The sequence below is a fragment of the Bos mutus genome, chromosome 14 (genome assembly GCF_027580195.1).
Source record: "Bos mutus isolate GX-2022 chromosome 14, NWIPB_WYAK_1.1, whole genome shotgun sequence".
NCBI classification, from domain to species: Eukaryota; Metazoa; Chordata; class Mammalia; order Artiodactyla; family Bovidae; genus Bos; species Bos mutus.
In genome coordinates, this window is record NC_091630.1 from 6,305,281 (window position 1) to 6,318,199 (window position 12,919).

At 38.7% G+C, this 12,919-nt stretch overlaps 1 protein-coding gene across 1 annotated transcript in view; it reads left to right on the forward strand.

The window, feature by feature from the left end:
- Nucleotides 1–2,108: 2,108 nt before the first annotated feature.
- CNBD1 (cyclic nucleotide binding domain containing 1) overlaps nucleotides 2,109–12,919 on the forward strand; it is a 383,222-nt gene continuing 372,411 nt past the window's right edge. Inside the window, exon 1 of the mRNA XM_070382901.1 lies at nucleotides 2,109–2,196. Coding sequence (XP_070239002.1) covers nucleotides 2,109–2,196 — 88 coding nt within the window. The remainder of the gene's footprint in view (nucleotides 2,197–12,919) is intronic.

The window sequence follows — 12,919 nt, forward strand, 5'->3', positions numbered from 1 at the left end:
TTGAACAGAATAATTTTACAAGTGTTTGAGAAGTGAGTAGACTTCTGAAGAATATCTAGAAACTGAGATAAAGCTTCAAATGTCTATCAAAGACAAATCAATGATTATGCTATTGTTCTTGGAATGAATTTTAAGATTATTCAGAATATATTGCAAAGACTAATCAAAAATATTTCATGGAAGCTGAATTTGTGATTTCCTGGATTCTCTCTGGACATATACCAGCAGATACTAGCAGATGGTTATGTAGGATCTTGAAGATTACAGAAATATTCCATGGACAGAGGAGCCTGGAAGGCTACAGTCCATGGGTCTGTGAAGAGTTGGATATGACTGAGTGACTATCACATTCACTTTTGTTTTTCAGAGAAAATGAAGTAAGTTTTTAGAATTGCTTATTTTGCTATTTTTTCCCTTAACATTCTTGTTTACTTGCATTAGTTGTTTTCAAGCAAGGTCCAATTTGATGTGAAATTATTATGATGTTAATTTGCTTTCAGTGCATGTTTTATTTTTTGCAAACAAAATACAGAAAAGAATACAGGAGACAATGTAGAAAGGGGTGAAAAAGAACTAGAAAATAAATAAAATAAGAACTTACAAAATTGGAATCAGAAAGGAAATTGATCAGTAGGAACTTAGGACCTTAGAGAACTTTTCTTTGATCAAAACTACTTGTGAAAGGAAAAAAATCATCTAATACAGCCCCATCTATTTAAAATCCATGAAAACTTCAGTAGCTTACAATTAACTTTTATAAAGATGTCCTTGGTTCTTTGAATTTTAAATGTAAGATTGGGAAGAGAACGGATCTGGAGAGTCTGTGAAATGAAGGCATATGAATTCCCAAGGGTTACAGTTGGGATGGCGAGGCAGGAGTCATGCAGATGAAGGTAGCTGGCTAGTGTAGGAAAAATACAAGATTAAATGTAATGAAAAACCTCAACAAATTTGAGTCTACAGAGTTTATAAAACTGGAGACAAGAAAATAGATTCAGTTGAAAAGTTATAGTGCAGTAAAGTTTTTGTTGAGTGACAATTTGATAAGAACTATTATAAGATAAACATGTTACTTTTGTAATGCACTGAAGTTTTCAATTCTGGCTATTAATATTTTCCAGATGAAGTTGATCTATGAATAATTATAACTGTATATAATGCTCAGGAATCAGTCATAGCCTTTTTGGGTTATGACCCATTATAGTTATGATACTAGAAAATATTTTTAAATGCCTTCAGAGATGATATGCAGAAGTAAAAGATGCATTAAGACTCTAAATCCTAGCTGTTGTTGGGAGCCTTAATTATTGTGAAGCAGAAGAAAACAAGAAAAAACATATATCATACCTTAGCAGAATATGGTGTATACTGGTGTCTGATCATTAGAAGGTATGTTTTATTGTATGTATGTAGCCTTGGAGAGCAGTATAAACAGTCCTGTTGCTGCTGTTACATAAAAGGTTTCCAATCTAATGCAGACATTTAGTAACATGAAAAAAAGGCTCAGGACAGTGAAAGACCAATGACATGAATTCTTCCTTTACCCAACCTGGACTCTGAGTGCTATGGATTCTGCTGTATCTGCCTGTGCATTATTACTTCCCTCTTCAGTCCTTTGGAGTGGCTATTAATGTTTTCCAGATGAAGTTGATCTATGAATAATTATAACCGTATATAATGCTCAGGAATCAGTCACAGCCTTTTTGGGTTATGACCCATTATAGTTATGACACTAGAAAATAATCCACTCCAGTATTCTTGCCTGGAGAATCCCAGGGACGGGACGCCTGGTGGGCTGCCGTCTATGGGGTCACACAGAGTCGGACACGACTGAAACGACTTAGCAGCAGCAGCAGCTTCAGTCCTTATTGCTCACTATAGCTCACAAAGCCTCCTTCATAAGTTCCACTGGAATAAAATATCACTCTTCCTGGTCTAGGTTTCACTCTTAGAATACGTATACACGCATAGAACTGTGAACTTGAAGATTCCATATTACTTTACCTATCAGGGCATTCCTTAAGGGTTCTGCTTTGTGATGCCTCAAGGAGAGGAGTGGTCATTTGCCTCTTAAGAAGCCTCTGGTCAGCTGCCTTTGAGCCATCAAGATGCCTATGTCTCCTCTTCCAGCAGCCATTCTCTCTCATATGATAGCTGTAAGCAATGTGCCTCCTCCTCCACTTCGCAGTATTCCAAGTGAGTGGGGAAAACCTGTAGGGTCTAGCATTTTTTTTTCAATGGTCCTTACCCCAGAGAAAACAAATGGGGCTTTTCAGGGTTGGTAGGCACCCGGGAGCCTTACTGACAACACAGGGGACTGGAAAGAACATAGGGATGCCAACTCTGCTGTGTCCTTCCGAAAATGTTTTTGTTCTCTAGGCTTCCAGTACTTTACTTAGTAAAATGAGCATTTTTATGAGCTCTCAGAGCTTCAAGTAACAAATAGTTCAAAAATGGAAAAATACCAAGGCTTGGAGAGGTCGCTTGTCTCACCCGTGAATTGGACAGGTCTCCAGGTGCCTACCGAGAGTCAGGCTTACACCCTGTCCTTTGTGAGTTAAGTCATGCATAATTTTTACTAGAAGAATTGCTATTTAAAATTTCCAAAGCAAAAAAAGACATAATTCCCATTTTTCTTGCTCTGGAATGTATTCCCATTTTATTTTAATTTTGTAGTCTTTGGTTTACAATATTAAAGGAACTATACATTTTGAGTTAAACCTTTTGAAGTTTATATAATTTACAGTGTTTTCTTATTTTATAGAGTCAGACTAAACCAGATTATTTTTCTCAAGACCTGTCATCATAGTCATCAAATTCATAGATCTATTATTTGATCACTAATACACTGACTAATAATATGTAATCATCTCAGTGATAGCTGAGATTTAAAAAAATTTTTAGATACCAGCAGTAATTGTGACCTTTTCAACTTCAATAATGCATTTATCTTATTATTTTAATATTTACTGGGCAAATTTCTAGCATTGATTTGAAAAAGCTAACCCATCTGTTATCTTCCTCTGAGAATTAACTTTTATGTATATGTATATTTTAAATTAATGAATATAGTCACCAGAAAAAGTTGCCACAGGCAGCACTTGATACCATTAGAAAGGCTCTGCTTAAGCCTTGAACAGTATTAAATGAAGTCCTTATGTTAAATCAAATTTACTCCTATGTAAGCTACTTGTATATGTTTTTATTATTATTGTGCAAAAATTCTTGTATGTACTCAAAATCATATTTCAGTGTCAGTGAAAATAAATGTCAAATGTAATTTTGTCAAAAAATGGCAGTCTCTACTGTACAGAAAAAAGTTACTCTAAGATGGTTTCTTTTTAGCAGCCTAGGAACTACAGTAGCTGGGAGTTAAAAGATCAAATTAATTTAGAATCAATGGGATGAGATATGTGCTACCCTCTGTAGTGTCTCCCAAGGACACTTAACTTGTGTGAAGTGATTAAAAGATGAAAAATCAGCAGCAATTTAGATCTCAGAACTGAATAGAACATAATGGAAAGGCACGGGGCTGCCGATCGTCCCTTTAGAGTTTCCTGCTTCATGTTCTGTGTGTGACTTCTCTTTAGATACGTGTCCGGCTTGCTTACTAGCTGTGCCTTTGTGCTAACTCTAATAAGTCAGCAATTTCCCCTATTAAACTCTGCTGAAACAATGATCTCATGAAAGTGTGTGTGAAGATGCTTTCAACCCAAATATGACTGAACCTGAATTATAAAGGAGATATAAGAAGGAGCTACTCAAAATGCAACAGACATAAATAGGAAGGTGCAGTTAAGGACCTTAAAGAAAGTCTAGGCATTATATACATTCCAGTTCACTTAGGGTCAGCTTAGCTATGTTATGTTTAGTGAGTCACGCCTGCCTTCTCTATAAATTTCGTATGTGGATAACATTTACTGAGGGCTTTCTATAGGCAGTGTGTAAATATTTTGCACGTTATGTTGTTATTTCATTTATTTTCTACAAGAACCCATGAGCTCTGTGGCAAGCAGAATGATGGCCTGCTTACCACAAAGATCCACGTCCTAATCCCTTGAACTATGAGTATGCTGTGTTACTTGGCACATGGACTTAAGGTTACAGATGAAATTGAGGCTGTTAATCAGCTGACTTTGAGACGGGACAGTGTTCTGGAATATCTGGTGGGCCCATCATAATCTGAAGGGTCCTTATAAGTGGAAGAGGGAAGCCTGTGCGGCAGATACAGGATGAGAAAGGCTGGATTGGCTATTGCTGACTTTGAAGATAGAAGGAGTCGGTAAGCCAAAGAATTCGGGTGGCCCCTAGAAGCTGGAAAAGAAATGGGTTCTTCTCTAGAGTTTGTGTGGAGAAGGCAATGGCACCCCACTCCAGCACTCTTGCCTGGAAAATCCCATGGACGGAGGAGCCTGGTGGGCTGCAGTCCACTGGGTCGCTAAGAGTCAGACATGACTGAGCAACTTCACTTTCACTTTTCACTTGCATGCATTGGAGGAGGAAATGGCAACCCACTCCAATGTTCTTGCCTGGAGAATCTCAGGGACGGGGGACCCTGGTGGGCTGCCGTCTATGGGGTCGCACAGAGTCAGACACGACTGAGGTGACTTGGCAGCTAGAGTTTGTAGAAGGAATGCAGTCCTGCTGACAATATGATTTTAGCTTAGTGAGACCTGTTTCAGACTTCTGACTTAGAGAAGTCTGAACAAAGATAAAAAGTTGTGTTGCTTTAAGCCAGCAGGTCGGTGATAATTTGTTACAGTGGCAACACAAATCCAGCACATGTTGTATTGTACAGTTAGGGACAGGGAGGCTTAGGCGTCACACTAGTGTTCACGTAGTTGTCAAGTGGTGGAGATTATTCACAGTATCGTCCTTGTTATGAGTTTCCTCTACTCATAAACCAGCAACAAAGTCAGCCGCGCTTTGGCTTCCTCCTTGCCCACCACCCTGAAATCCCTCACACAGTTTACCACTTAAATGATGGTGAGGCATTTATTTGAATTTTGCCATCTACCTCGACACTCTTGATTTAAGGAAGAGAATATATCACACATCTTTAAATACCCGCCTCCCCCGCCCCAGTGCCATCTCCTTGGCTCTGAAATTCAGACTCACAAACACTCCAGTAGTTAAGCTTCTTAACTCACTTACAAATATTTTCTTTGAAACTTTCAAGCCTTTTACAATCTTTTTGACTTGTATCTCTGGATTCTTCATAATCCAGGAAAGAGATGATTGTTCTCAAAAGCAAAAATGTCATACCACTTTTTATGCTGGATAAGTTTTATTTAAAAAATCTTACATGTTAGCTAAACCTGCAGTAGTTTTACCACCTATGTGAAATAGCATCTAATCTAGGGACGCATTAGATCCGTTATTATTAAGCCGTTGATTTTCTGAAGAGACAAAAGGAAGAAAAAAGTTAAAAATTTTTGTTTTTTTAAGGAGACAGAGAGCTCTCCTTTATCATTTGGCTAGAGGAAACCATTTCACACCTATAATTAGTATGGTCCAGTTAGCTACCTTTGTTTGGGTTAATAAGTTATACCTTTTTTTTATTCATACTTATTAGATTTATCCTTTTCAGAAAGGACAATTCCAAAAGTGTGCTTTGCATTTTGTACTGGTTTATCTGATAATTTCTGCACTTTAACAAAAGGGTTTGTTTGTTTGCTTTCCCAGTAACAAATGGCTTTCAGGTTCAAAAGATGTCAGTGGGTACATTTTGCTTGTTGCAACATATGGGGATGTAGAAGGAAACAAGATAAGATCAGAGATGCTTGAAGGAATTTAAAACAAGATACCTACTCCTAAATGAATGCTTTCCTTTCTTTTTTTTTTTCATTTTAAGGGCATATGAAAAAAACGGTGTCATCATTACTAACTTTTCAACTGCATTTCCTGTATCTCGAGAGTTGTTATTTCTCTCATAGCAAAATCTTAAAAGACCCTCAGAATGTATATTTATCTGTCAGGGGGAATATTACTCCATTTTAAAGTTCTACACTATGCAAATCCTAGGAGTCCAAGTAAGAGAAAGAGGGTTGGGGCTTGTCTGTGGAGAAGCAGACTTTGTAATGTGTAAAGAAAGCAAGGCTGAGAAACAGCTGAGAAAGACGAGAATGGGTATTCCAAGAAGGGATAAAAGATGGAAAAAGTAGTCGAGTTATTGTGTGTGTCTCTGGGGGAATGTAATCAATCATTGTCCTAATGGAACATAACATCAGACAGTTTAGGAAAAGAAATATTGGAAAGTTGTTTTCTCTACTTTGTTTCAGTTTAAAAGTCACTTAAATTTTTCTTTAAGTCCCAAAGGAGAAAGGATGAATATTTTATTGAAAAAGTAGACTTTCTACTTTGGTCCTCAATGTGCTTATACTTTCTGTTAGAAAATCTTGAATGGCCTTTAGAAATGAAGTTACCGCAATTTAAGTGAAAAAAAGTGAAAGTGTTAGTCGCTCAGTCGTGTCCGACTCTTTGTGACCCCATGGACTGTAGCCCACCAGGTTCCTCGGTCCATGGAATTCTCCAGGCAGGAACACATGAGTGAATGACCTTTTCCTTCTCCATGGGATCTTCCGGACCAGGGATTGAACCCAGGTCTCCTGCAGTAAGTTGCACGGCAACTTAAACTTGAGTTTAATCGTGACTGCGGTGTTCAGGCAGGAGACCTCGAAGAAAATTGCAGCTCATCACAGGTCAGGTCTCTGTAGAGGTCACTCTGGGTCACCCCCGGTCTCAGGCTATTTACTGCTCTGCTCCCGGCAGTGAGCTCTGCAGTAGCTCCTGCTTAAGCCCTCTGGTATTGCCCCTCCAGCCGTCTGCGTCCTCTGTCACCTTCCTCCCAACATACATTGTGGGCCACATTTTCTTGGTGATATGATGATTTAAAAGTAGATCATAGTAACTCTCTGCTCAAAAATTATCAGGGCCCTACTCTCCTCCAAAACTTAGATCACAATCCATTTCCCTCAATTTGGCATTTAAAATTTTCATGATTGGGCTTAAGTCTGTCTCTCATGTCATAAACTTTACACTTGATAAAGGGTAAAATGCAGCTAAAATGATTTGATTGATGTTCTTGAAAGCTACCTGCAACACTTCTCAGGAGGATGAGAGAGCTTACTAGGAGTAAACATTCGTGTGACCCTATTTGGCAACTGCCCTCAGAAGACTGTAGGATAGAATCACAACCTTCCAGAAGGGCAGAATCAGGTGCTGCCCTTTTGTGGAAGCAGTTCTCACAGCTGCCAGGGCAGCAGCCCGCAGAGTCCTCTTTGGCCCCCAGGATCAAGGTAATGAGAGTCACAAAGGGCACGGGCAAAATAGTCCTGCCTTAAAAGCCTCATATGAAGAGGAGCTAAAGAGCCTCTTGAAAGTGAAAGAGGAGAGTAGAAAAGCTGGCTTAAAACTCAACATTCAAAAAACAAACATCATGGCATCCTGTTCCATCGCTTCATGGCAAATAAATGTCATGTTTCCCCAAATAAATGGGGAAACAATGGAAACAGAGACAGACTTTATTTCTGGGGGCTCCAAAATCACTGCAGATGGTGACTGCAGCCATGAAATTAAAAGACGCTTGCTCCTTGGAAGAAAAGCTATGACCAACTTAGACAACATATTAAAAAGCAGAGACATTACTTTGCCAATAAATGTCCATCTAGTCAAAGCTATGGTTTTTCCAGTAGTCATGTATAGATGTGAGTGAAAGTGAAGTCCCTCAGTGGTGTCCGACCCTCAGCGACCCCATGGACTGCAGCCTTCCAGGCTCCTCCGTCCATGGGATTTTGCAAGCAAGAGTACTGGAGTGGGGTGCCATTGCCTTCTCCGATGGATGTGAGAGTTGGACCTAAAGAAAGCTGAGCACCGAAGAACTGATGCTTTTGAACTGTGGTGTTGGAGAAGACTCTTGAGAATCCCTTGGACTGCAAGGAGATCCAACCAGTCCATCCTAGAGGAAATCAGTCCTGAATATTCATTGGAAGAACTGATGTTGAAGCTGAAACTCCAATCCTTTGGCCACCTGATGTGAAGAACTGACTCATTTGGAAAGACCCTGATGCTGAGAAAAATTTGTTTGTCTAATGCTTAGCATTCAAGTGTTTAGTAAATTGACAGAAGAATGAATAAATCTCAATTTGTGGGAATTTTGGTGAAGACTGCTCTTTTACAAATCATTACATAAATAGTACATGCATCAGACACAAGGCCAGGTCATGCTAGTGGTACCTGCCTGCTAATGCAGGAGACCTAAGAGGCCTAAGATTCTATCCCTGAGGGAGGAAGATTCCTTGGAGTAGGAAATGGCAATCCCTGCCAGTATTCTTGCCTGGAAAATTCTATGGGCAGAGGAGCCTGGCAGGCTACATACAGTCCATGGGGTTGCAGAGCATCAGACATAACTGAGCACACACACAGAATCACGAGAATATTAAAAGTTGAGTGAGTCTTCCTCCCAGCCCATACTCCTGATCTTATCCTCAGAAGTATCATAAAAATATTTTTTCTCGGAGTTTTCCAAGCATATTCATGTTTATATGTGTTTGAATACACCAAAATACTACTAAAGGATGTTTAAGTTAGTGTGTCTCATCTTCTAATCCACCCTTCTATATTCTGCTTTATGAAACTGGGGCTGGGACTCTGCAAACCAGTTTTTCCCGAGAAGACAGGTGGCCTCCTATCAGGCTCTGTCAATAGCAGTGTTAGAGGCGGATTGGAAGGCAGGAGGCAAGTTAAGGAAAGTGTTTATTCTTCTGATTTCTGTTTTTGGTTTTTTTCTCCTTGTTAGTATCTCACCAGAAATGCGTTTTTCACCCAGGCAGTGGCTGGCTGTTCCAGCAGCAGCAATTAATTCCGTTTGCAGTTTTCCCGACATTCTCAGGAACAGCCCCATCACCTCCCTTCAAAAATCCAGTGCCAGCTGCGTAGGCCCTGTCCCCAGAGGGCCATGTTTCAGCTTTGTAGGCCCATTGATCCAGTTTCTAAGTTTTAGTAATTAAACCTCTTTCCTTTGCTTCATCAGCAAGAAATATTGGTGGTAGATGCTTTCTGCATGGTATGTGATGTTCCTTTTGTTGTCTTTTCATCTCTGTAATACCTAACAATCCTTTGTATTATTTTTTTCCATTAAAAATACTGATATGGCTTCTGTTTCCTGGCTACTGGATCCTCACTAATGTGGTGGGAATTTGTTTCTAGCAAGTTTTGCTGTTAAAATCAAATAAACACGTTGCATGTACCTTTTAAAGCCGGTAAGCAAGTGCTTCAATAGAACTGCAAGGCCAAAGGATGTGTGCATTTTAAATTTGGTAACTACTGATACTGTCCTCTGAAGGGGCTGTACTAATTTCTAGTCCTCCCATCAGTGCATGTAAACTTCTATTTTACAGCATTTCTACTGATGTCATGTATTATAAAACAAATGTTTGTCAATAAATTAATTGAAAACAATTTTAACTGCTCTTTATTTTTCTTAAATAGCGAGGTTTAGCATCTTTTCATATATTTTTGGCAATTTGTATTTATGTGAATAGCTGTTTATGTCCCTTGCCCATTCACTAAAGTTTGTTTTCCCTTTTACTTAAAACAACTCTTTGTTTATAAAAGAAACGAGCCCTTCAGCTTCAGCTTTACAAATATTTTTCTCAGTTTGCATTTTTCTTTTGTCTTTATGATTTTTGTGTCTGACAAAGATTTTAGGATGTTTGTGTAGCTTTGTCCTCTGTTATTGATGTTTGCTTAGAATGTCATTTTTCATATCAAGATTTAAACATATTTCCTCCATGCTTTCTCTTAGTGTTGATATAGTTTTATTTTTCAGTGTCAAACTTGTTAAATAAATATTTGGTGCGTCTAAAAATCGTTGTGAATGCATTTACTTTAGAATAGTGATGTAAGGCTACAACATAATATTTTTCCAAGTGACCAACCAACTGTTCTAACGCCATTTGTTGAGTAATTCTTATCTACTAATCTAAAATGTCAGTTTGTATTAAATACTGGATTTATATCTGGAGTATATTATTACTTTTAACACTCATCTCTTGTTTTCTCTCATCTATTTATGCATTCATGTTGAACTTTATAATTTTGAAGCCTTATATTTCAATACCTGGTAAGATTAATCTTTACTGATTACTCTTTTTTAACAGACATTTTTCTGGCTATTTCTTCCATTTTTACTGGACTTCTTCAACAAATAAACGTTTTGGTATTTTATCTGGAAAAAATGTGCTAAATTTAAAATTAATTTAAGGAGAACAGACGTCTTTCTGGTGTTGAGTTTTTCTACTCAGGAACTGGTATCTTTATTCAACCTTTCTACTTCCAAGTTATGCAGGTATCCATTTATGACACTCAATAAAGCTTATTCCTAGGCATTTAATTTTTTCCTTTTTATTAGAAAGATCTTTTTCTCATTATGTTTTCTAACTATAAAAGTCATACACAGAAGCTATTGAATTAAAAGATAAAATAAAAAATTGAAGCCACAATTGTACAGAAATGCTGTAAATTCAACATAAAGAAATACACTTTCCCAGAGCCATTTGGCACTCCATCATCCTTAAATATTTCAGAAAAACAAGGACATTCTCTTATTATGTAATCACAGTACATTCATCACAACCAGGAACTTAACACAGATAAATTACTGTAATCTAATCTTTGGACCACATTCCAATTTAGCCAGTTGTTCTTATAGTCTTCTGGAAATAAAGGATTCAATTTAAAATCTCACATTGCATTTCATTGTCTTGTCTCTTTGATCTCCTTTAGTCGGGAACAGTTCCTAAGTTTTCCTTGCATTTCATGACCTTGATGCTGGGAGATTACAAACCATTATTAGTAGGTTATGATTCAGTTTGACTTGTCTGATATTTCCTTACAATTAGATTGAAGTCAGATATCTTTGGCAGGAATGTCACAGGAGTGATTCTGTGTTCTCCTTCCGTCTTACCAGGTGGTGCATAATTTTACTTTAATCAGTTGATTACAGTACACACAGAGAGCTTTGCTATAAATTTACTCTTTCCTTTTTTTTAATTAATAAGTATTTTGTCAAAAAGTATTTTGAAAGTATATAAATATTCTATTTCTTCTCAAATATTTAATCATTAATCATTGTAAAATTATGATTTCCTCATTTATTCAAAAGGGCTTCCCTGGTGGCTCAGCGATAAAGAATCCACCTGCCAAGCCAGAGATGGGGGTTCGATCCCTGGGTCAGGAGGATCCCCTAGAGAAGGAAATGGCAACCTACTCCAGTATTCTTGGCTGGAAAATCCCATGGATGGAGGAGCCTGGCGGGCTCTAGTCCGTGGTGTCACAAAAGAGTGGGACATGATTTAGTGACTAAACAATAACAGCAAGAGTTAATTCAAAGTGTTTTGATGAATTACTATCATTATATGTTTTTATGCCTAAATTGTTTAATTATTCAGTCTTGCCACTGGGAGTGCTCTCAAGGTTGTTAAGCATTTCCTTACTTCCTAGAGCAATAAGATTTTTTTCAGGTTCATCTTGGACTTTTCCTTGCCTGAGCCCACAGACCAGCCATTTTCCCAAAAAGCCCTAGTTCATTTTAATGCAGACTTGGATTTAAAAATCAAGGTCAGGTACTCTGGGTACTCTGGGTGTTTGTTGATGTTAGAGTGTTACTGCTCCCAGCCCCTCTCAGTGGACAGATTTAAGGAATTAGATTTTACAGTTATTTTTGCTTGCATATCAATTTATTTCTAATAAAAAATATTTTTGTTTCTATTTTGCTTGCATATCAATTTATTTCTATTGCAACTTAGTGTTGCAACTCTATAGTCATTTTGGCGTTCTCCTTCTATAAGTCTCTTCTCTCAAGTACGAAACCGTGTTCCTATTAATCCAAACGCCTTTGACTAGATCCCCTGTATGTGGCCCATTTTTCGTACCACTACCCCTCTCCTCATCCCCACTGAGGGTCCTACACTCAACCCTGGCACGTCCTGGCCCCTCCCATTTCCCACTTTTGTGGTCCTTACCCCTCTCGGCCTCTAGTACTCTTCCGGGGCCCAGCGCACGTGTGGGTGCCCACCACCCTGGTATTGTGCCTTGGGACGCCCTATCATCACGCCACGCCCACAGCTGGGATTGGCGCCTACCTTTCTCTACTCTCTCAGCGGTTTTGGGACTCGTTGGTTCAGAGGAAGGTAAAAGCTATTGAAAATCTAGTTACTCTCATAATTAGCCACTTAAATTGATACCCTAAGGGAATTTCCATCTATGAAATTCTGTTTTCTACTTAGATAATTACAATATTATCAAATAATTCTGCCCCTTTTTTCATTCTTTTTTTAACAGGCATACCTTATTTTATTTGTTGTAGATATTGCATGTTCTACAAAATGAAAGTTTGTGGCAGCCTTGCATTAACTGTCTATTGGCACCATTTTTATCTTTTTAAAAAATTTATTTATTTTAATTGGAAGATAATTACAATATTGTGTTGGTTTTGCCTTACGTCAGCATGAATCGGCCACAGGTGTACATGTGTTCCCTGCAACCTGATCCCGCGACCCCTGCCACCTCCTTCCCCATCCTATACAGGATTGTCCCAGTACACCGGCTTTGGGTGACCGGCTTCATGCATGGAACTTGCATCTGGACATCAATTTTACATATGGTAACAACCTCATGCGAAGAGTTGACTCATTGGAAAAGACTCTGATGTTGGGAGGGATTGGGGGCAGGAGGAAAAGGGGACGGCAGAGGATGAGATGGCTGGATGGCATCACCGACTCGATGGACGTGAGTTTGAGTGAACTCCGGGAGATGGTGATGGACAGGGAGGCCTGGCGTGCTGCGATTCATGGGGTCGCAAAGAGTCGGACACGACTGAGCGACTGAACTGAACATACATATTTCAATGCTATTCTCT